Here is a 22,911-nt window from a genome sequence, read left to right on the forward strand (position 1 = left end):
AGGTGGTGCCAATTACTGGCATTACACCCTCCAAGAACCCCAAACCATTTGTAGTTCTTTGACCGCAACGCGGCTACCCGTTTGAGTTTTGACAGGGAATTCAAAAGACTACAATTCCTACTTACAAGGATGTGGACTTGGCTAGTGGATGCTAATTGGTTGATATATGCAATACTCGCCTTAACTCTCTGCGCAGCTGTTTAACGCTGAACTTCCGTTAAAAAAAAAAACACACACACGTAAGGAAGACTTTTCGGATTTCGGTTAGTAAAAACGACAAGGAAACGGGTATGTATGATAAACACGGATGTATTACATTATACCTTTTTAAATGTTAGTGTATGGCAGTTGTGTCTAGCACAAAACGGATCAAGCGGATGCGATTAAGCGACTCCTCTTGTACACTGTAGTATTGCTGTAGTATTAGCTCATACTGTTTGTTCAATGTTTCCTGATACTACATTTTCCAAACTCGTTGCAGCATTGGTTTTGCGCAGCCTTATCGTGAAGCTATAGCTACAAGTGTCGTAAATACGGTGAGATTTGCAGAGTAGGGCCTCATTCCGGCCTGTTGGTGGTGGTTTTTGTTGTTAGTACGGAACTCGGTTACAAAGGTGTCCGACGACCAAGCCCTGTCAGCCGGGGGCTAATCCACACCTGCTGCTGTGTTGCAGCAGAAATATTATCTACCGCACAGGCCTCGGTGTATAAGGAAGTAAGTGTTTTTATGATTTATTTGAAAGTATTAACAGCGTTTCTGGATAAATAAAGATACCGTATCTGGTAGTTTGTCAATGTATCCTTCATTTTAACGTTTTAAATCTCAGAACAGGGTACACTGCGGTACCATATTGTAATGGTTTATACATTGTTTTTGTTTTTTTTTTTTTCAGATTTTGTCCAACAGAGGACCTAGGCAATTCTGAAACAATAATTCATCAATAATACTAGTAGACGTTAGGCTACATATCTGATTATGTTGTTATTTAAACAATATACTGGTATATCTAGTTTTGGAATTAGTATATCCTATATTAATGTAGCCTCTTATAGCATATATGCTGCTGAAAGCAATAGGTACCTTGAGTTTGAGTAAACTAGAAATACACCGTAATTTACACCGAAGTTGCGTAATTAAAAATTTCAGAATCTATAAAAGAAAAAAGGTAGATCCTTCACTGCAATAAAGAATGTGTGAAGTAGTTGCCATGCCATAAGTTAAGATGAGTCTTTAAGTTGTATGCAGTATACGCATGCCATTGGGGAAATACAGCTTTGGGCTTTGTTTATGCCCTCTCCCTTAGTTTTGTCCTTTCAACACTTCAAAGCAAGGTGGATCATGCTGAGTTTTCTATGAACTGCAGTTATTAATGTTTAAAACACGCCAGTGGGTATCCTAACAGTATCCCCTCTATTATATTAAGTGTCCAGTGTAAAACTCAACTTTGTAAAAGCAACCCATGATGTTTTACATATTTTCATTTGCTAGGAAGGTTGTGAATCACAGATAGTTAGAACAATAACATGTTAGAGAGGGAAAGGCCAGTGTATCAGGTCAGAGGCAGGGTACCAGCGACCACACATGCAGGAGTGAGTGTCCAGGCTCATTTGCACAAGCAATTGTAGAGCTTTTGACGTAATCTGATCACCAGAGGTCAGATCTGTAAAGGCAATGCATCATATTCTGCCTGTTACAACAGCACCACTGAAAAGATCTACTTTATCAGTTTTTAAAAAAATATATAATCAAGACAAATCTAGATACACATGATGATGTATTATTGTTTAATGCAATAATAATATATTATATATATATATATATCAGTATAATATAATATATTATATGTTGTTGTACTATATAACAAAATAATATATAACTATATATAACAACATTGCTGTTGTTTTATTGCCCTTCAGTATCACAAAAAATAAACTAAAAAAAACTTGACCTGGATAGGAATGTAATCTGTAAACATTCAGAACAAGAACTTTGATATAGTTGTAGCATGTGTGCAGAATTGTAAGTGGGGTTTAAGGTAATCATTTAAAAAGGCATTGATTCAGCTATGTTGGAGGCTACAACCAGGTTTAAAGAACAGGCACATTGAGGACCAGAACTGTTTGTTAAATACTAACCAACTTTATGGTGCTAATTAAGGGCCCTGGTTTATTGTAAAAAATAAATATAAAAAAATAATATATATATATATATATATATATATATATATATATATATATATATATATATATATATATATATATATATATACACATACACACACACACACACACACACACACACACACACACACACACACACAAAACAAAGTTCTTCTCGCTGCTGATAAAAGTATGAGGTGGCATGTCTGGCTATGTCATCTGTTAATTTCCCCATTCAAGGAGAGAGGAAAGAATGAATAACATCAGTTTTCTGTTCGTTTAGCCCCCTGCCTGTATTGTACAGGGATTAATGTATTAAATATTTTAAGATATTGCTTAGTTTGTGTCTAAATACCTATATTTTTATAGGTAGCCTAGTAAAGCATTTCATTTTAAGTTGAAAATGTAAGTTGAATTATGATTATTTGTGTAGTGCAGTCAGATTTAATATTGGTTTGGATGAATGGATTACTATTTTTCATCTGAACCTAACCTAGTTTTCTTACTGTTTCAGGAAAGCCACACTGTTTGCATTTGTAAGTTTTCTTGGACTCTATCATAGTAACAGTGGAGTGAATGAAGCGTTACCTGCTTCTGTAAAACTTTTTCACCAAAAGTGGGCCTTTGGAGGAGGATGACAATGGAAGAGTTGAAGAATGAAGCAGAGACAACCTCAATGGTTTCCATGCCGCTCTATGCTGTCATGTACCCAGTCTTCAATGAGGTACCTGAGTTTTAAATTGTTCTTAAATTGAGAACACTTTGCAACCTATGTCAGGAAATCTTTTTGTAATTGTATATCAATCAAAGTATGTTATAGAATGTAATCTATTTAATTTGCAATACATTCTAAAGTGGGTCAGCAATAGACCTGTTTTGGAAGTGTAACCAACTTGCTCAAGTGATTCAAGTTGTCTGCTATATGAATTGCCCCCTACAGGAAATCAAGTGGTGTGTAGGGATAGCATAGATGGTGCTGGTAGTAGCAACTTGGTTATACAATTTTAATCTAAGTGCTTAACACTTGTTTTTGAGCTTTCTAGGAATATAATATTTATTTATATTTTGAAAATGTATGAAAATGAGGTATGTTCTACTTTAGTTTTACATAGGTCTGAGAAATGGCTGTACACACCTTTTTTTTAAAAATAACTGCTCTGAATGCACGCCTGACTTTGGCATAGTTAACAGATCTGATTCGGTTGACTTTGTAATGCAAATTAATTGGCTGTCTGCTTTGATCATCAGTGTTCTATATTTGAGCAGCATAGCAATGCGCTAATCCAGGTATTTATATTCCTGCTGAATACGACAGCACAGACAAGATAAATGTGGTATCTTTCCCATCTGTTTTCAGTAGAAGCCACAAACAGTTCTGGAATTTTGATTGGTGGCCCATCACTGTTGTTTATAATGGCGCGCACACAATATACACAGCTGTGAATTGAGATCACACATTTTTGTTCACCATGAACCTGTTTTTTTTTAAATATAAATAAAGGTTGATGCTGGTAGAAGCAGTCAAATTAACTTCCTTGCTGAAAAATATGGGCACCCACAAATAAGTTGTATGCTCTGTATTGTAGCATTTACCTTATGTTGACTTACAATGGTTACAAAGTACAGTAAGTTTTATAATAGTTATAGTGCTGGAACTTGCAAGCATATTTTGTAAGCTTTTTGAAGTGTTTTTCATTAGTTTTTAATCCAAACCCCAATTCCCTGCTTACTGTGTCTGTGACATTTATTGCAGCTGGAGCGAGTAAATTTGTCGGCAGCACAGACTCTGAGGGCAGCTTTCATTAAAGTAAGTATCTAACTTACTGTAATGTATTTTAAACATGTTCGACCAAAAACAAAATGTAATGACCTTTTGAGGATTGTATAACATTCTAGCTTCTGATGAAGATTGTTTTTGTTTAGTAGCATTTGAGCTAGATTAAAATCATATCTTTATAATACAGCTTATATATTCTGTATTGCTTTTATTCTGTTCTTTTTGTTAAATGTTTACGGTTCAGCAATAGGTATTGTTTTTTACCTTTGTAAAGCGCTTTGTGGCGACCTGTTTTAAAAGGCGCTATATAAAGTTAAAATTATATTGTGTAATGCACTCCCCAGATAATTCAGGAGGTTATTGGTTACTGTGGCTTTAACACAATTTATAAAATGTCTTCAAAAATAGCATGTGCAAAAAGTTTCAGCTATAGCAAGTTGTGATATATATTATATCACACACAGTATAATAAATAAATTAAGTTATTGAAAATAAGATCTTAAATCTGTGCTAATGTATGTGGAGTGTAGGTGTGTACCAATTATCTTGGCTGATACTGATAATAATAGATAGTGCAGATAACCTATTGTAAACTAGTGGAACAAGATATAAAGCCTATATTTAAATTGTTTTATAAGTATAAATGTTAAAGTGAACATGTATCATTTTCTTGTTGTATTCATGACAAATGAACAGGTATTGCTTACTTGTTGCATTTACTTCAGAAAATGAATACAAAGAATAACGTAGTATTATATTGTGCTTGCCAGCAATTTATACATTTGTTTTACCACAGTCACACACAAATAACATTTTGCATTTGTACTAGTAAAAACACTTCTGTAGAAGAAAATACATAGTGACTAACTTTTATTAATAACTTTTATCAAACTTGTTTGTTACTTAAGACAACACAATAATCTGTTTCTACTTCAAAATGCTGAATACACCCACAATCAATGCAGAGTAAGCAACATAAACAACAATGACAAAAGGTAATTTTGACGTACATTTAATAATAATAATAATAATAATAATAAAAAAAGCCATCAATGTTAATTAGGATTCAGCCTAAATTTTTTAAAGTGCATCAGAATAATATTCTACTCAGTTCATAGTTGGATTTAATGTAGCATCAAGTCTGTTCTGCTGCACACAACTCGGCTATCCTATTGTTGTCTTCAGATATTTAAAAAAAAATTCTAAACAACATTCTTTTGAGATGTATTTACTGGAAGTTTGGTTGCACATTGCACAGTGTTAGTAAGCTATCATTAGTAGACCTGCCTGACCAAACATTAAATTCTGTGCTGGAAGAAATTCAGGCATGGATATCTGTGAACATTATTGGCTTAAATAAGAAAAACTGCTGATAGCTGATTGTGTTTTTTTTCCTTATCGGTGCCATGCCGATAGGCTACCAATTATCAGTGTACCCCTAGTGGAAATTTTAAAATAAATAAATTGCCTGCATACCACATTTCATGACAGTATTTTTACTTCTGTCTTGCTTCTTCAATATGGGATGAAAGTGACATGTTCTTTTGTTATTATGTGACTATTATCAGGCTGAAAAGGAGAACCCAGGTCTTACACAGGACATTATTGTGAAGATTCTAGAGAAGAAAAACGTGGAAGTGAACTTCACTGAATCTCTACTGCGCATGGCTGCTGATGATGTTGAAGGTTTGTGCTCTGTTAAAACATGTCATCTTTTATAATGTTTCGTTGTACATAGTGTGTATGATCAACTGTAAGTTAGGAAAGTAGTATGGCTGGCTTCATAGGATTTGGATTACCAGTCCACAGCAAATTGATTTCTTGCATTAAGTTTTTGTACCTTATATTTCTTGGAAGCTTTTGAGGTTGGCCCGGATGTTGGAGTAACTGCAGTATGCTTAATTTAACACTACCTGTGTGTTCCATTCTAGAGTACATGATTGACAGGTCAGAACAAGAGTTCCAGGACCTGAATGAAAAGGCACGAGCACTGAAACAGATTCTCAGCAAAATACCCGATGAGATTAATGACAGAGTCCGATTTCTCCAGACAATCAAGTAAGTATTGATTTTAAGCCTTGTCCTTGCATAAGTCTATATTTGTAATATTTTGTTTTAAAGATATTGATCATTCATAGCCTGCACTTGTGAGATTTGCTTGGCTTTAAAAAAAAAAAAAAAAAAAAAAAGCCCAGCAGTTATACAAGAATCATATTTACTGCAGTAGTTTTGTTTTTAAAGATTTCTTATTTGTCAGTTTTACATAGCAGTTTTAAAATTGTTTTGCAGTGGCTTCGTATTGTAACATGAGGTTGCTTGCTCAGGTGTTTGGGGCAAGCCATAAGATAGTCATACCAGCTCAAGATGACCACATTCTGGGAAGGTGTTCTGTTTTTAAGTGTTTCAAGGGCTTAACAAAGTACTAATTGATGTTGAACAACCCCCTTATTTCTCTTGAGCTTGAATGACACATTGTCACTGTATAATTAAACATGTATCTCTTCTCCACAGAGACATTGCAAGTGCAATAAAAGAGCTTCTTGACACTGTGAACAATGTCTTTAAAAAATATCAATATCAAAATCGCAGGGTAAGTGTAGCTGATACTTAACCATGTTAATAGATTGAAATGCTGTTTAAATAGGATTCTTATTTTCTTTAGATTTCAAGAAATAAAAACAACTGCAATGCAGCATTCTCACAAGCTGCTGATGTAATGAGTGAACGTTTTTTTTTTTTTTTTTTAAAGAATGTAATTTTGTTTGTGCAGTTATCTACATTGTGTAAATCAATAGGTCTTTCTGCAGACTTGTGGGCGTCTGACAATTTTGCATTCCTTCTGTCATGCAAGAAAATATAAGCATGTAATTTAAAGCTTAAACATTCCTTTTTGTTTTTAAGGCACTTGAACACCAAAAGAAGGAGTTTGTAAAGTACTCCAAAAGCTTCAGTGATACACTGAAGACATATTTCAAAGATGGAAAGTAAGTTGTGGTGTTTCTGTTCCGATGGTCTTGCATCCGTGTGGCACATAGTGTTGCCAAGTCACAGATCATAGCCTCTTTGCTGAGGTACTGGTCTTCTAATATTTTTGTTTCTTTTAATTCTCGGGATTGTTGAAGAGTATATTCACAATTTAAATATAGAACAATATTACAGTTCTTTTCTGACTGAAAGTTAACCACATTTTTTAATTACTGAATTGCAAAATAAGGGAGCATACTATAATAATTCAAAGAAAACTTAAGTAAAAATAACTTTCATGACCTTACTTGGACTAGAGCCTATAAACAGTAGAATCATTTGACATTAGTGTGACCTTCTCTGATGGGCCTAACATACTGACAATTGCATTTTGTTTTTTGTTTTTTTATAGGGCAATAAATGTGTTTGTGAGCGCCAACCGACTAACCCATCAAACCAACTTGATACTGCAGACCTTCAAAACTGTTGCCTAGAAGCTTCAAATGTTAGAGGTGTAATTTTTAATGTTGGATAGGACAACCTTTATATGTAAATGTAAAGTTTTTGACTATATAATTTATAAGTCTTGCTTCAAGACTTGAAGCAGGATGTCGAACGGAATTATTGCCAGCTTCCACCATATTTTTGTAAGACTTTATTCTAGCTTAATTATGATCTCACAATGAAGATTCAGCATCACTTTTACTATTACTATCGTTCTATCTAAAAGAAAGCCAAAAGATTTTGCGCCTTAATGTGTTATGTAACATTCCTTATATGAAGTGTAAATATTGGTATTCTGTTTCTGACATTTTAACTTGAGGAAGAAATGCAAGTTATGTATTTAACAATATTTGGTGGCAGATGTTCAATAAATAGTTTAAATATGTTAAAATGTTTCATTGGTTTTTGACAATACTGGGGTTCTCTTATGTGACTGGTTTAGAAATATAATTGAGCACTATAATTGAGCAGTTTGTTCTGCCATATTTAGGTGGTTTCCAGATTCCCATTTTAACATTAATCATAGATGACCAACCTTTATTTTTAGGTAAGGTACTGTAGTCCAAGACTAATGCTAATTGTGGATTGTAAATCTAGATTATTGTGTTTAACGTTCCAACAGTAGAAAGCTGCAGAGCAATGAAACAGGCAGGTGGAAGGATTACTATATAAATTATTAAATTAATCTTATTGCACACTCATGCCCTCAAGCTTTTATACTCTGAATCTGATGAATGTTGCAATAGCTCTGAAAATGAACCTGGTTGAAATCTTTGGCACCCAACGATCTTTTAGTGTGTGTGTGTGTGTGTGTGTGTTCATGTTATTTTTAATGTATTTTCTGGCTGTGACACACAAAACAGCTTTCGGGTGGAAAAGGAAATGTTGACGTGCAAACACCACATGAAAGCACTGATGTGTGTTATCTGTTTTTTTTTTTAATCATTAAGGCCCACTGTTGTGCAATGGATATCAAAAGCACCATTCAATAGAGAAGTGAGATTTATGGATTTAAGGCAAGTTTAATAATTCTGGGCATGTATTTCTAAAAATAAGTTTGCGTACTCAAAACAAGTAAATGCAAGGCACAATAGACACTCATAATTTTAGAATCAGAAAATGAGTAAGGCACCCTTTGGGGAATATTATTTTGTAGAATATTTAAAACCAAATGTGTCTTACTGAAAGAAAATCTACAATAGCTACAAACTGTTAGTCAAAATAAATAAATAAACCAATAGGACTGCCAGTTTTGAACTTTTCAGCATTCTGTAACATGTATTATATAACATAAAAACAAAACAAATGAACTAACCAGCTTTTAAAAAAAAAAAAAAAAAAAAAAAAAAAAGGTTGGTAGTTACACCACTAGTGGAATGGAATCACTTGTGAAATACCTGGAAAACCATTTTATAGTGAATCTTCTGGGTTAGTTTACTATTTCTATGCAGCCAAACATATCCCTAACAATAGACTGGATACTGTTGTGATGCAATAAACATTGGGAACCTAGGCAATAATAAGTACACCTCTGATAACCGGTTTTCCCATGTGGGCTTGTGTAAATTCAGTTACACTTCAATGTTGCTGCCCCCGGCTAGTTATTTCTCAAACAGTGGGGTGTTCGCTGCTGAGATTAGTACCTCTCCAGCGTCCTGTTCTTGAATGGAGAAAAATCCAGACACACAAACTGAACTGCTTCAACTCCTGGTTGCCAGGAAACGTCTCCAAGGCATTGAGAGAAAAGAAAAGCAAGAGATTCTTCATGCTGCTGTTAAAGCCTCTCTCAAACACATGCTGTATGTTGATTTTAGGACGGCCTACAGAATATTCTGAAAGTCATTCGTTACTGATCTGTTAATGTGCAGTGCAATGCAATCTGCTAGATTTCTTTGGATGAAGAAAGAAGCCATGTTCTGCAGCGCCTAGGTACGGTATGAAGTACATTTCATTCCTGTCGTATTAGATTCAAACTTTGAAGTTAGTTTAGAATTTTTTTTGTTAATGTGGACATTTTTTCTTACGTAAATCTGATCATTTGCTTTCAGTGCGTTCTAGCAGGTCTACATGCTTAAAATCCTGTGGCATCTATTGCATTATGTTGTTGTAAGAGCCTGGTTTTATTGATAAGGAGCTGCCTCTCTGTTTCTGGTGTACAGTACAAACTTTTTCAAATAAATAAAATTACAGCTTGTGATAATGCATGTACAGTATGTTAAAGACTGATGAAGATGTGAAGGCCTAACTGGATTTTAAGCAGCAGCCATGATTACTTACACGCGGAGTAGATAAGTGTGTGCTGATTGGAGTACTTTCATGAGAAATAATCATGTTTTGTGCACTCTCAAATGTACTACACAATAGTAAAAAAAACAAAAAAACAAAAAAAACACACTTTATAATTGCCTTTAAAGAATGTATTGTGAGCTGCAGTGTTCTACAGCCATGTTGCACAATCGAGAGGATTTATCAGGGTTGTTTACATGTCTTTATTCATATCAGTTACTGTATGACAAGTTTACAGCTTTCCTTTAAAGCAAAGCTATGCTGACCTAGTTTTATGAGGCAGTGACGGATGCAGAACAAATAACAATGTTTGAGATTTGTTTGCCTTTCAAGCCTTTTGACTTTTGCTCACTTTTTGTTTGGTTTACAGAGGAGAACAACATGGGAACCATGAGCCCTGAAACTATGGACACCAGAGAAACATCAAAGAAAGAGATGGATCATCTGGAAAACAGGCTAAACATGAAAGATTTTATGAAGATGCAAACACTTTTTGTGGTAAACTTGAACAAACTACACGTCATAATAAATACATGATTAAATTTCATTTTTACATAGATGTCTGTTGGATATTCAAGTCTATTTTACCCAGAACATACACTAAATTCACATCTAGGGCATGGTATGGTCATGAAGTCGCAATGGGATTCCTTACTAAAACTGCCTATATACTAAGTCTCCTTTTATTTTCTGAGATTAAATACAAATGCTGGCAGTATTATAATCCCTAGATGGTGGAAATAAAATACTCATCTGCTAGAGTGTATCATTTAGAAGAAGTTTATATTTCCACCCACTTGTCTTTCCATGTGAAGTATTAGTTTTACTGCAGTGCTGCAGTCTGTCATGTCAAATCATGCATTTGCCACTCTAGAGGTTGAGCAAAAAAGACCAGAATCTTCTCTTCTCTCGCACTCTGGGCAGTAACACATGACATCTTGATTATTAATGCACAGAGATTCTGTGCTCTGATGTTTTTAATATTGCTAAATGTCGACATTTGTTTTGCTGACGTGGTCAGATAATTAATCTATTTATTTTGGTTCAGTGTTTTTTTATTTTTTTTCACTTTCTTAATTTTAGCTACCAGACCTGAAAGAACCTGTATGCATGACCAGGGAAGAGTTTGTTGACAAAATCTTCTCCCTTGTTGGCCGTGGCACAAGGGAGGAATACGGAGAGCTGTTTGACAAGATCGATGTGACTCGAGATGGTGTTCTTGGCTGGGACAAGCTGACATCTTTCCTGCTGTTGGAGTTGTCCGAGAAAGATGAGCGAGCCAAATCTTTACTGGTTCCTCAGTGGAAGGACCTTAAACTTCTTCCGTCTTCACTCAAGGAACATATCCAAAAGATTGTGTACCTGAAGAGCACCAGCCGATACCTGGTCATTAGCAAGGATGGATTGCTGGAAATCTGGGGTGAAAACCTTGCTCCACAGAAAACTCTACGAGTTGCCACCGATTCTGTCAAACCCAAGGACCTTTGGGTTACAAGTATGGTTTCACTACCAAATGTAAACAAGGTACGTCAGAGTCTTTAAAATTAAATCACATATACATACACATATTTATTTATACATTTGTTGGTTTCTATTTTTTAAAGCTGTTTTATATACTCTTTTTTTTTTTATTAGATAGCAGTTGGGTTTACCAGTAAGGAGATTTGCTTTTATGACCTGCTTTCTAAACAAGAGTTCTCATGCCAGTATAAACTGCAAGATCTTGAAAATACACCAATAAGTATGGATTACTGGTATGACCCTAGCAATGGAAATGAGGCAGTGCTGAGCTTTGGTGATGTAGGTGGACAGGTGACTAATTTTATTTATTAAAAAAAAAAAAAAGAATCATTCATAACTAACTCATTACAGAAATATAGCCACAGATTGTTTCAAACAGTGTTGTCCAATGAAGTATAACACTTTCATTGTAATTTTTAAATTTATTTTACAGGTAAATGTGATTTGTTTTACTTCAGCCCTCATTTCATTGTTTGAGAGGCCATGCAACTCAACTGAGCAGGAGTCAGTTATAACCTTTAAATGGCAGGAGCTTGTCAGTGTTCATCAGACGTGCTGCTATGTTTTGAGACACAAGGCTCATAGCAAGAACTGGGTCCGACAAGGTAAAAAGTACAAGAAAAGCACCACTGTATAGAAAAACAAAACAAAAAACTGTGTTTAACACAACCATTAACGTATTTCTGTCAAATACCCTCCCCACCTGAATTCCTCAAAGTCAGCCTTGATGATAAAAAGCAGGTCTGCCTAAAGGATGGCTCGTTGAGGTCCACAATGTAACTCTTTTGAGTTATTCCATACAAGGTGTTTAATGGGTGTGAAAAGACAGCAAGAACAGTGTATTCTTAGGAAGATACCAGTTCAGTCAAAATACCACAAAACTGATATTGAAGAGAATTGAAATCTCATAGATTTTGTTGTCTTTGTTGCTTTAAAGAACATAATAGCTTTATGTCTCTTTGTAACTATAGCAACACATTTGGCTAAGTGCACACATGTATATAACCATATCAGCTTAAACTGTGACAAAATAGGGTGTTTGCAAGGATTATGACAGCACAGAACTCAGAGACAATACAGCATGTTTGTTTTACCTGTTTGATTTACTACAATGCAAATAGCACTTCTCTTTTCATTTTTTTTTTTTTAATACAGGATGTTGTGCACACTCTTGCAGTATTTATATAGGCTGTGTGATACATTGCTGAGAAAAAATAAAATAAACAACAATCTTGAAAGAATTATACACTACACCCCTATAATTATAGTATTCAAGTACTGTATTTAGAAAAGCACTACAGCTATTCATTTAAATCATAATTGCACACGAGCTCTTAGGTAAGTATGGTGTAACTTGCATAGTTGATAGACATTCATTCAGTTCAGTTTTAGACTGTTTTGTGCATCAGAAATCAGGTCTCTAAATTTATAATGGTTTTTGGTGTTGGATTATATTGACACCCACACTATTGACTTCAACACATTACCCCACATGTCCCGTTAGCAGACCTTAATCCTTCCCTGTCAAGGAGCATTGTCTTCGCTATTTATAAAACTGCCTGCCAGTGGCACAGTGCTAATTATTTGTAGATGTTTGTCCCGATCTGTGGTACAGAATTGTTCCTTTTGAAAGCTGACCTTTGAAACACAGAACATACAGTACATACCTCATGTAACTCCCAAATGTCACATACCATGTGAAATCGCCCACCACTTGGATAGATGTCTGGGTGTTTGTATCTATGAAAGTTTGTGAACATGTGAGCCTTCTAAATGGTGTTATGCCCAGCTGCAGGATGTACCAATATCCTTCTGAGCTCATGGCACATTTACATTAGAACACTACCGAAATCGCAAAAGCCTTGGAACTGTTTATCTCAAAGTGGATTTAGGCCTCGGAGTAAGACTGTTTTTATACAACGATTATGACATTTATTAACTGTAGAACAAATTAAAGTGTGACACTTTTTTGTTTTTTTCAAACAGTCAAATACTTGGGCAATTTGGAAGCTTTCATTTCCTGTGCTACGTGCAGCACAAACAGCATGGTGTTAGGATGGAAGGAAAATAAAAAGATACCTCGTACCACAGCTTTCCACATCAGCAAAGGAGTCACGGCATTTGACTACCACGACGGGCTGAAATTGATTGGTAAATACGGCTTTCTTTTAAAAAAAATAAACAAAGGTATCTTAGGGGGCCCAGGACTCATAGTACCTGGTTATGCATGCAACTAAGGAATTAGACTGCAGCAACCCAAAATACAATTCTGTTACTTTTGCTCACCTGCAGCCACTGCTGGTATTGATAACAAAGTGTGTCTTTGGAATCCGTATGTGATCTCTAAGCCAATCGGTGCTCTCCGGGGTCACATGGCCAGTGTCACAGCAGTACAATTCATTGTCAGAAGAAAGCTGCTGCTGAGCTTTTCAAAGGATAAGGTGCGTCTTTCTTGATTTGATATAAAATATCTAGCACTACTATTTGTGTTGGCGTATGTGGAATATCATCTTTTCTCCATCTAACTTTTTCAGATTTTAAGAGTTTGGGATATTCATCACCAGTTGTGCATCCAACGTATAGCTGGTATATTCCCCAAGCATCTAGATTTCCATTCCTTACTGTACTTTGATGAGGAGCATGGAAGACTTTTCACTACGTTTAACAATCAACTGACACTTTGTGAACTAAAGCAAGAGACTGGCAGAGTTACAAGCCATGAAAAGCCCATTAGCTGTGTTCTTTATAACAACGTCTTCAAGCAGGTAAACCTCAACAACCCCAATAATCTCAAATTGAATCGTTTATTAACACTTGTTAGGTGCTTAGCAGATTAACGTATATAAAACGTCGTCTTTTTTTTTTAGAAAATGGAAACATAGCGGACCATATACAAAAATTGAGGAGGATGTACAGTAGAAATTCTCAATTAACCTCCAGGGTTATTTATAAATGTATTTAAATATGACCCGATTTTCTTCATAGACTTCATTTGCTGACTGTCAAAAATGCAATACTCCAAGCAAAATCCAATTTTTTTTTTTTTTTCAGGTAATCAGTTCAGATGTTGGTTCTACTGTAACCTTCTGGATGATTGATACTGGGCAGAAGATTAAACAATTCACCCAATGCCATGGCACTGCTGAGATCACCACAATGGCACTGGATGCTTCAGAGACCAAACTCTTTACAGGAGGGACGGACGGAACCGTGAAGGTCAGACTTGAAAACACGGTCATATGGCATGCTTCTCGGTAACAGTAGCAATTGGAAATAATCAATATCTGTTTGTTATTATAGGCATTCCATTTTCCTTCACCCCCAATGACATTTTCTGTGTTCTTTTGTAGATCTGGGATTTCAACAACCATTGTCATCACAAGCTCAATGCAGGACGGGATCAAGCTGAAGAAATCTCCCAGATCTTTGTGCTGAAAAGGACTGTTTTAGTTTTGGGATGGGAGAGGTGTGGCTTTAGTAGAACAAAACCTATGCAGTGTTTAAACTTTGACTCTCGAGTCAAACAGCAGCAGTATTTGTCCTAGATATTTATTTCGCCACCTCTTATACTGTAGCAGCTCACAGCTCATGCATTTTAAAACTGTGTGTTTTTCTTCTTCTCAGGATAATTACAGTGTTCCGGATGAACACCTTCACTCAGTTCTTTGTGCAGCCTTCAGAATGGAAAGGAGGAGTTCAACACCAGGACGACATCCTCTGTGCAGCGTTCCTCCCTTCACAAACCCTGGTCACTGGTACACACCAAATACATGTACTCCTTAATGTCAGTCTTCCTGTCCAAAACAATGAGGACTTTGTTCATTATTTATATGGGGTAATATCTTATACAGTAACTTACATGGAGCTTAAAGCTATAGTCATTAGGTATCGTACTTTGCTGTGTAGAAATGCGCAACAGTATCACTAACACTTTAAAGCAACACACGCTAACTGGTAGCTGAGGTTTCTGTCTAATTTAGAGAATTCAGTTTCAGCTGGAGAACAGCTAGTATCTTTTCCTTGACTACTGACTACATTGTTCCATAAAAAGCTAGGAATATTTGCACTTTTTTCTGCTCCTTAGGTATCTATCAATCACAATACTTCCAACTACTGTCTTGGCCCCTCTAGCAAACATTTTATGCAAGTAAAATATATACATAAATAAATACTGGTTTTGTTTGCATACTGTGCTGTGCATGAACTTTACTGCAATGCCAGACTCTTTTCTTATTGTATAGAAGCGAAGTAGATGTGGTGAGAGGCTAACTAGAAAGAAACCTTATAAGCAGGCAAAACATAAACATGCTTATTGCATTGTGCAAGAGTGTAAATTAAAAGAAGATCAGTCCTTGCTCAAATGACGAATCAGATTCAGAATTAGCATGCAAAGGAACATTTCACTGCCACAATGTCTGCAATTCATCATCAACTTTACAAATCTGTACAGATCATTATAAATACAATGCCTTTTGTTGGATTGCAAAAATAGTGCATTTACAAGCTATAAAGTCAGATAGTCACAATCTCCTTTTAGATAAATGGTGGCCATATTGAGCAGGTAATAATACAATTGTTGATATCGTTGATTAAGGTTGTATTATTTTTTAAAAGCTTAATCAAATAGTTATGGATAAAGTAATTTTATGTTTCTACAATTTTATCACTTTTTCCCCCCAGGAAGTTATGATGGTGAAATAGTAATATGGAACAACAACACCGAAAATGCCTTTCGCAAACTCCATCCAGACAGTAAAAGAGCATTGAAATCAAAGTCAGGTTTGTTGAAGGTCTTCCATATTTATATATTTTATTATAGTTTGCATAAATAACACTAAATAGTCATTTTTAATTCTAAACCAATTCAAATAAAAATGTTGTTTTCTTCTGTAGATAGTCAGTTTCTTAAGCGGACAAAGTCTACTGCAACTCATCGTCAGAATTCAGCGTTTTCCAGTGACATTAGTGAAAACGACACAGAGTGTAACTATGCTGTAACACGACTTTTCTTCCTGGAAGCTAGAAAGAATATGTCTGCTCTAGGTAAGATTCAGGTAACCGTATGTTAGCATTAGGAGATAAATGAGGAAGCAAGGCAAGATGGTCTGTGCTTTATGTTTTAGGAGGAGCAAACCTTGTGTCTTGTGGAGGCTCAGGTTTCGTCAGGTTTTGGACCACGTCAAAAATCTGCTTGCTTGGGGAATTTATCGCTCACAAAGACACAGGTTCCATTATCATGACTGTCGATAGAACATGCAAATACCTTATCACGGGTGACATTGACGGATGTGTCAAAGTTTGGAACATACAGGTAAGGATGGTTTATTCTATAGCTTGCTTGACAAGCACAGCATTTTGGGTCAGTGCATTGAATCAAAATTAAATTAAATATTCCTCACTATCTGTGTATCCGAAAAGCAAGCTAACCATTTAATTACCTTCTTGTTTAAAATTTTAATATGCCAGATAAAAACTATGATGTTCCCTGACTGTTCTGAAACAGCCCAGTCTTACTGCACATCATCAAATGTGGTTCAAGTTGTGTTTAACAGGCTATAAGTTGCTTTAGATTTCTTACTGTATGTCAATACACCCACACACACAAACTGTTACTGTAAAGCATTTCACTGTATATTTTAAAACCTAAATCACTAAATTTTATTTCATTTTTCACAAGCTTTACCCCTGTCCCCAGCACTGATTCCAGCTCTGAGACTAATGCAAGTAACACTCGAAAGAGCCCACAGGATTATCTGGTTATGTCAAACTTCTGACTGCTATTTTGACGTACTCAGAAGTAGTGATGTCACTAACAAATCCTTCAGGCTGTTTTGAGCAGTCTTCTTGCATATTAAGTATACACACTGTAGTAAATGCCATTGTTTTTATCTAATTGTCTATGGGCTTACAGGAGTACTGCCTGCATTACAGTGATAGTGTTATCAATCAGCCACCTCCACTTCTGACAGTCTTCCAGCCACACGTGGACTGTGTTACTCACCTGGAAACGTGTGAGCACAGTGGGAGATTGCTCATCATTTCAGCATCAGCTGACTGCAGCGTTGCTGTTAGCAATATCTCTGGATCCCCTGTAGGGATCTTTGGCCAGGTAAATACTAAGTGTTATTTAACTGATAATTTGTAGAAATCATCAGGCACAGCTATCTAAAACTGTAGACAATACAACTAAAAAGAAAAGGTTGTTATTTAGCCTGGGAAAATGTACTACAGACAGTACTTTAGAAATGTAGAAATATTGACTTTATAGGCTTAGGTATGCTGTATGTGCGTTAATGGGAACTAACAGTAGGAACTGAAAAAAGTTTTTAATCTCAGGAAGAACATTGGCGTATTGATGAAAGTGCTGAACCTCTTTTTCCAAACACACACCAATTAGAAGAAGAAGGGGAGGAGGATGATAATGAAAGGAAGGTGGCACATGAGGACAGATCAAGAGAAAAGCATTCGCCTGCTCCTGAAGGAGACCCTCAGGATCAAACTGTACCTTTTGCACTGGATGCTGCAGAACACCTTGCTCCGTAATTTCTTTCATCGTTAAAACTTCTTTGGAGACAATTTAGATCAAAGACACACTGAGTAGCACTCAAAATCTGTTTTCATACTTTTGCACTCTCTTTTGTATTGGAAACTATGAGTAGTCCCTTTAACCAGTACTTCTACAGCAGAAATTATGTGTCCGAGAGATGACAATTTTGTCACAAATAGTTAAATAATAAAAAAAAAGTTCAATAGTAGGGTTTTCAGGTACCTGTTGCTTTTACACTGTTTATATAACAAGCAAATGGATGAATGCATTACAGTAAAGACTCTAGATACAGTGCAATGTTTACAGGATACTCTGTGTGAACAGATGGTAATTTAAATTTAACAGAAAGGAGTGCGTTTGTAAAAGCAAAAACAAAACCTGTCAGAAGCTCTCAATTATCGTATGTCTAAGGGAGTAAATAGATGCAATAAACTACTTGATTGTGGCGCTGTAGAAGGCACCAAGATCAGCAAAGTAACAGTGCTAGTCAGTTGGCAGGATCAATTTTACATTCCTCAGCTAGCTTGAACCTCATCCTTGTGGTGTAGTGGGTTTCCCAAGCTCAGTTGTACACAGCAGAAGATTAAACTTTAATAAAGGCAGTGGTTTGGTCCTGGCTAGAGTTGAACATTACACAGCCCACTATTCAAACAGGCTGATTATGAGCGTGTTAGGGTAAAAGCATGCGCACATCACAGAAATGAAATGGACTGCAATGCATATGTTGTGTATACACACAGCTCCATGATTGCAAGATAAAAATAAACTTCAATGACAAACATTTTGACTAGAAGTCAACTAGCAGAGGCTTTTTCTTTCAGTATTTCTACATGTGCTGTGTCAACATTGCGTGTGTTACAATTATGCTTGAAATTAAAATCTAGTTGTAACGAAAGTACATACGATGTACACGTTGTCAGTTCTTCAATTCCTTCTTTAAAAAGAAAAGTTTAATTTTTTTTTGCCAGTAAACGTTTTGTGAGTTCAATGTTAAAAAATTAAAAAAAAGAAAATAAACCGCACACTCAAAAAGCAATCCCTTTAAAATAAAATAATTTTGTTTTATTAAACCAGCGTTTTGGTACGAAGTACCTTCATCAGCAATAAAACATTACAGACTGTCTAATCTGTTTTCACTTTGAGTAATTGTAGCATAGCTGTCTCCTAGGTCAGAGTACAAGCAATTGAAAAAAAAATGTCCTTGTGTTTTGTATCATGTTTAATTACTAATGTAAACCTTGTTTACTTATTACAGGAGTAACCCATGGGAAAACACAATTTTAGGGAAAAGATATGAAGAAGCCAGAAATTCAAAAGAGAATGAACACAAACCATTTATCTGGGAGCAAACACAAAGTTCTATTGGTAAGACTTTTGTAAACCATAAGTATCTTTGAACTTACAGTACTTAAAAAATGTATATTGGTAAATTTCAATGAATTTGTTTTGACAGGTACTTTTAGTTCACTGCATATTGAAGACCTCAGGGATGTGGGTGAAGTTGACAAACCAGATTTCATAATCAATCCTCACAAGTACTTTGGGGAGAAGACTGAAGAGAAGACCCCTCCACCCCCCCAACTTCCAGGGCTCTCTGAAAGTAATACATTACATATTAATCATTTCTACTAGCTTTCCTTTCAACTGAGAACAATTAGATACATGCTATTATATACATATTTAGCAATGCAATATAAGTACAGTGCCTTGTTTTAGTACACGTTTACCAACCACTTGTATTTTATTATTTGATTTGGAAAATGCAGATACACTGAATTAGAGGTTGTAAACAATACCCACTACACATGATTTAGAATTGAAAACATTGAAAGACAAGTGTTTGTTTACTAAAGTTTTTGCATGTATTTTATTTTGCTATTGCTGAATTATTCACTCATTACAGCACTGAAAGCTGCCTTTGATGAGAAGAGTTTTTTTCCAAAAGAAATTCTCGAACAGGAACAGAAAGCTGGACAGTTTTACAAGCAGCTTTCCAATGAGGTCAAAGTCAGGAAGAAACAAAGCCGAGCACGAGACAGGTACGTCACTGAGCAACAGAAGGTGGCACAGGCTGCAACGAGGTACAAGCTGTAGGATTGTTCAGATTCTTGAGAGATGCTTCTTTTGCTGTTCTTTAAGCAAGGTTAAGTGGTTCACTAGTCTTACTTTGTGGATTCACTCAATAGAACAATTAGTGAGTTTAATACTAATGCTTCATTAAACTTCAATAACAGCATGCAATACCAAAAAGGTAATTAATGCACATAATTACCAGTTTCTTTCTCTGGTCTAACAAAAGTGCTCTGAATAAGCCTTTTTATACCTGACCTGTGGTTCCATCTCATATATATATTCCATATATATATATTCTCATATATATGTGAGATTACAAGACAAACTCAAGATATCATGCCCAAGTAAGGAATGTCTTTCCTTATCAGTAACTTTCTACAAGGCTTGTCTTTGTATTGTATTAATGAAAATACACAGCCAAACCGTAGCAACATAACAAAAACAACACCAGTAAAGTAACTGAAACAACTCTCACAACTGTCTAGTGTTTTGCTGTTAATGGATTCAGCAAGAATGAATAACTCAGAGTAGCCTGTTTCTCAGCTTTTCAACAGACAATATTTTGTCAGTGATTGTAAAAAAAAAAAAAAAAAAAAACAAACAAAAAAAAACCTGATTGCATGTTTAAATGTAGTAAATATACCATAGTTACTTTGCCACTTGGAATTATTGTATATGTTGTCTAAAATAATTTTTTTTTTTTTACAGAAAAGCACATGGAAATTCTCCATCAGTTTTCAAACCTTGAAGTGATCTCATAAACATCTTTAAGTTCAAGCTGTTTGAAAAACTCCTTTTAAACTGTTCAGCACACTTTTCTGTCTCTAATAATGGAAGGTTTTAATCTGACTCAATACCTTTGATGCTAATGTATGCAGCAGTATTTCCTTTTACATATTACAGTATCATATCAAGTATTGTATTTATATTTTTGTAGTGCAATACTTATTATATGAATGCCATTGAAAAGCAAAATAAAATGTTTTTTATATCTGCATTTTGAGTTATCAGATTACTAAAAGGGAAATGCATTTGTTAAATGACTTTATTAAATTAAGTTTTTACTCTGGTGATATTATTTAAATATCTACACCATTAAAGGAATTCAAGTTTAGTTGATAACTGGTATTTAGATCGATTGATTCAATGCCTTTAAATGTTTGCGTCTACCTGTATTAAAGCCACGGAAGCTTGACGGAAAACATTGCTACATTCCTTGGAAAACACATGTACCAGGTTGTCCTTGTGACTTGTGCTTATCTCATTTGAGTTTTAATTTGTACTGGTGGTGGCTTTCCCAGGCTTCACATTCAGGACCTGCGTTTGAAGTAAGTCGTAAACCATTTCTGTGCCTGCTTTCATTAAGTTTAAGATCCTAAAATTATCAGCAGAAAAAACAAAAGCCTATGTCTGCACAGCAGTGTAAAAAGAATGTTGCTTTGCTTGCTGATTATAGCTGCAGGGTCTGTTTTTCTTTTGAACAGTTATTTATTTAGTAACCATATGTCTTTCAAAACAATGTATTTGAAAATGTTTTAAGTAATGTTAATATATAATGTAATTCTTTCAGAAGTAGGTCATTTTAAAGAAACACTACCCTTGGATAACTAACCTAGGATAATAAATACAACATGGTCATCGATATTATTATTGTATTATTAGATTAGTTTACAATTTTGAGTGGAGTAATGTTTTCTGTATTACTAGAGGATTCTTGGTACAGTAATCTTGAAGACCTATATACAAGTCTGCAATATTACAAGAATTGATAGGAATTTAAACCTTTTTTTCAGAAGTTTTTATTTTTTTTCTGAAGCCATTTTGTTTTTGTTTTTATCAACGGGGGTTGTTCAACATTCATAAGCTTTGTGTGTTTTATAATATGTATTTATTTGGTATGTTTGTTACTGAGGACAGAGTTGTATAGAACATCTCAATTACGTTCTATTACTGTTTTGCTGCTCGATTGCAGTATGAGATGCAACATTTCCATAGGTGATTTCACAGATGTAACACTGAATGCATGTTTAGAGTTGAGAGAATGGAATCCAGGGAGTTTTGTTTAGAGGTGGAAATTGAGAGCTAGGAAAAGCTGTTGTGTAATCCCCCAATCAGCCACGGCTTTTATGACTTGGGAACACTGCTTCATTTTCTTGTGCCCCGGTTCATTGAGCTGGGAAAGTTTGTAGAAACAGATCCCAAAAAGAAAATCTCCCATCTCCATTTACTTTGACCTTACAACCTTTCAAGACTGCGTAGGTCCCTCTTCAGTTGAAAGCGTAATCAAATAATTCTATAATACTGAGCATGACAGGTAAGCACCATTCTAAAGGCACATCTTAAACTAATCCCCAAGACAGCGATGACTTGAAAGCTGAAATCAATATTAACTTTGGTCTGGTAGTTCTCAGTCTTAAAGTACATACTAGTGCAGTGTAATTCCTTACGTGGAGAGCATGACAAAGAAGACATGTGCGTTGAATTTCTGCTTCCTTGTTGTGTTTGATGTATTTTTCTAATAGTGGAACGTCTCTTCTTCTCCTTGCGGTGCATAGGGACAATACTTCCAGCTGGTCTCAGTTTTTGGAAGGCGTCACTTCATTAAAAGAACGTTTATCTTAATTATGGATTTAAACTTTTTTGCAGATAAATGCAGTTTTACAACTGGCAGGAAAGTATATTACTGTTTGAAACAGATAGTTAAAGTCTTGCCCTAAAATAAAGACCAGCGGTAGGACTGGAGACTTATTTTTATTATTTTCAAAACAAACAAGTAGGCCATGTTTTTGGTGTTTGAAAAGAAATAAGTAAAATACAAACGATTACATCATACAGTACCAAGCTCTGTAAGTTTGAGTTGGAACACCAAAAGATAATTTAAGCATGTACGGGATTGTCATCCATATTGAATGTCCATACATCTGAATAAATCAATCTCTGGAATAACAATGGAAACTATGGCTTATTTGAGTTTATTAAAGCATAACATAGAAAATGTTCTTTACAATCTTGACATGCAAAGGTAGACTACAATAATTCTTTATGTTGCGGAAGGCACAATTGACCATACTTACGGAAT

The 22,911-nt window shown here is 35.3% G+C and overlaps 2 protein-coding genes across 3 annotated transcripts; both read left to right on the forward strand.

Moving 5' to 3' along the window:
- The first annotated feature begins 182 nt into the window (after positions 1 to 182).
- pdcd10a (programmed cell death 10a) lies at positions 183 to 7,762 on the forward strand. Its single transcript, XM_041270802.1, has 8 exons — positions 183 to 288; positions 2,675 to 2,884; positions 3,914 to 3,967; positions 5,506 to 5,623; positions 5,869 to 5,995; positions 6,449 to 6,527; positions 6,839 to 6,921; positions 7,314 to 7,762. Exons 2-8 carry the CDS (start codon positions 2,795 to 2,797, stop codon positions 7,393 to 7,395), a joined length of 633 nt encoding a protein of 210 aa, XP_041126736.1. The 5' UTR covers positions 183 to 288; positions 2,675 to 2,794; the 3' UTR covers positions 7,396 to 7,762.
- A 105-nt stretch (positions 7,763 to 7,867) lies between these two features.
- LOC121327031 (WD repeat-containing protein 49-like) lies at positions 7,868 to 20,829 on the forward strand. 2 transcript variants are annotated; one of them, XM_041270800.1, is made up of 20 exons: positions 7,868 to 9,334; positions 10,062 to 10,189; positions 10,775 to 11,215; positions 11,327 to 11,503; positions 11,646 to 11,817; positions 13,199 to 13,363; positions 13,505 to 13,653; positions 13,747 to 13,977; positions 14,264 to 14,428; positions 14,563 to 14,678; positions 14,837 to 14,967; positions 15,893 to 15,991; positions 16,106 to 16,255; positions 16,336 to 16,523; positions 17,124 to 17,321; positions 17,549 to 17,751; positions 19,015 to 19,124; positions 19,213 to 19,359; positions 19,663 to 19,798; positions 20,541 to 20,829. In XM_041270800.1, exons 2-20 carry the CDS (start codon positions 10,073 to 10,075, stop codon positions 20,578 to 20,580), a joined length of 3,135 nt encoding a protein of 1,044 aa, XP_041126734.1. In that variant the 5' UTR covers positions 7,868 to 9,334; positions 10,062 to 10,072; the 3' UTR covers positions 20,581 to 20,829. The 2 variants fall into 2 exon arrangements, with proteins under 2 accessions (XP_041126734.1, XP_041126735.1); XM_041270801.1 differs by lacking the exons at positions 19,213 to 19,359; positions 19,663 to 19,798; positions 20,541 to 20,829 and having other exon boundaries at positions 17,610 to 17,751; positions 19,015 to 19,121.
- Positions 20,830 to 22,911: the final 2,082 nt, after the last annotated feature.

Source organism: Polyodon spathula, chromosome 14 (genome assembly GCF_017654505.1).
Source record: "Polyodon spathula isolate WHYD16114869_AA chromosome 14, ASM1765450v1, whole genome shotgun sequence".
NCBI classification, from domain to species: Eukaryota; Metazoa; Chordata; class Actinopteri; order Acipenseriformes; family Polyodontidae; genus Polyodon; species Polyodon spathula.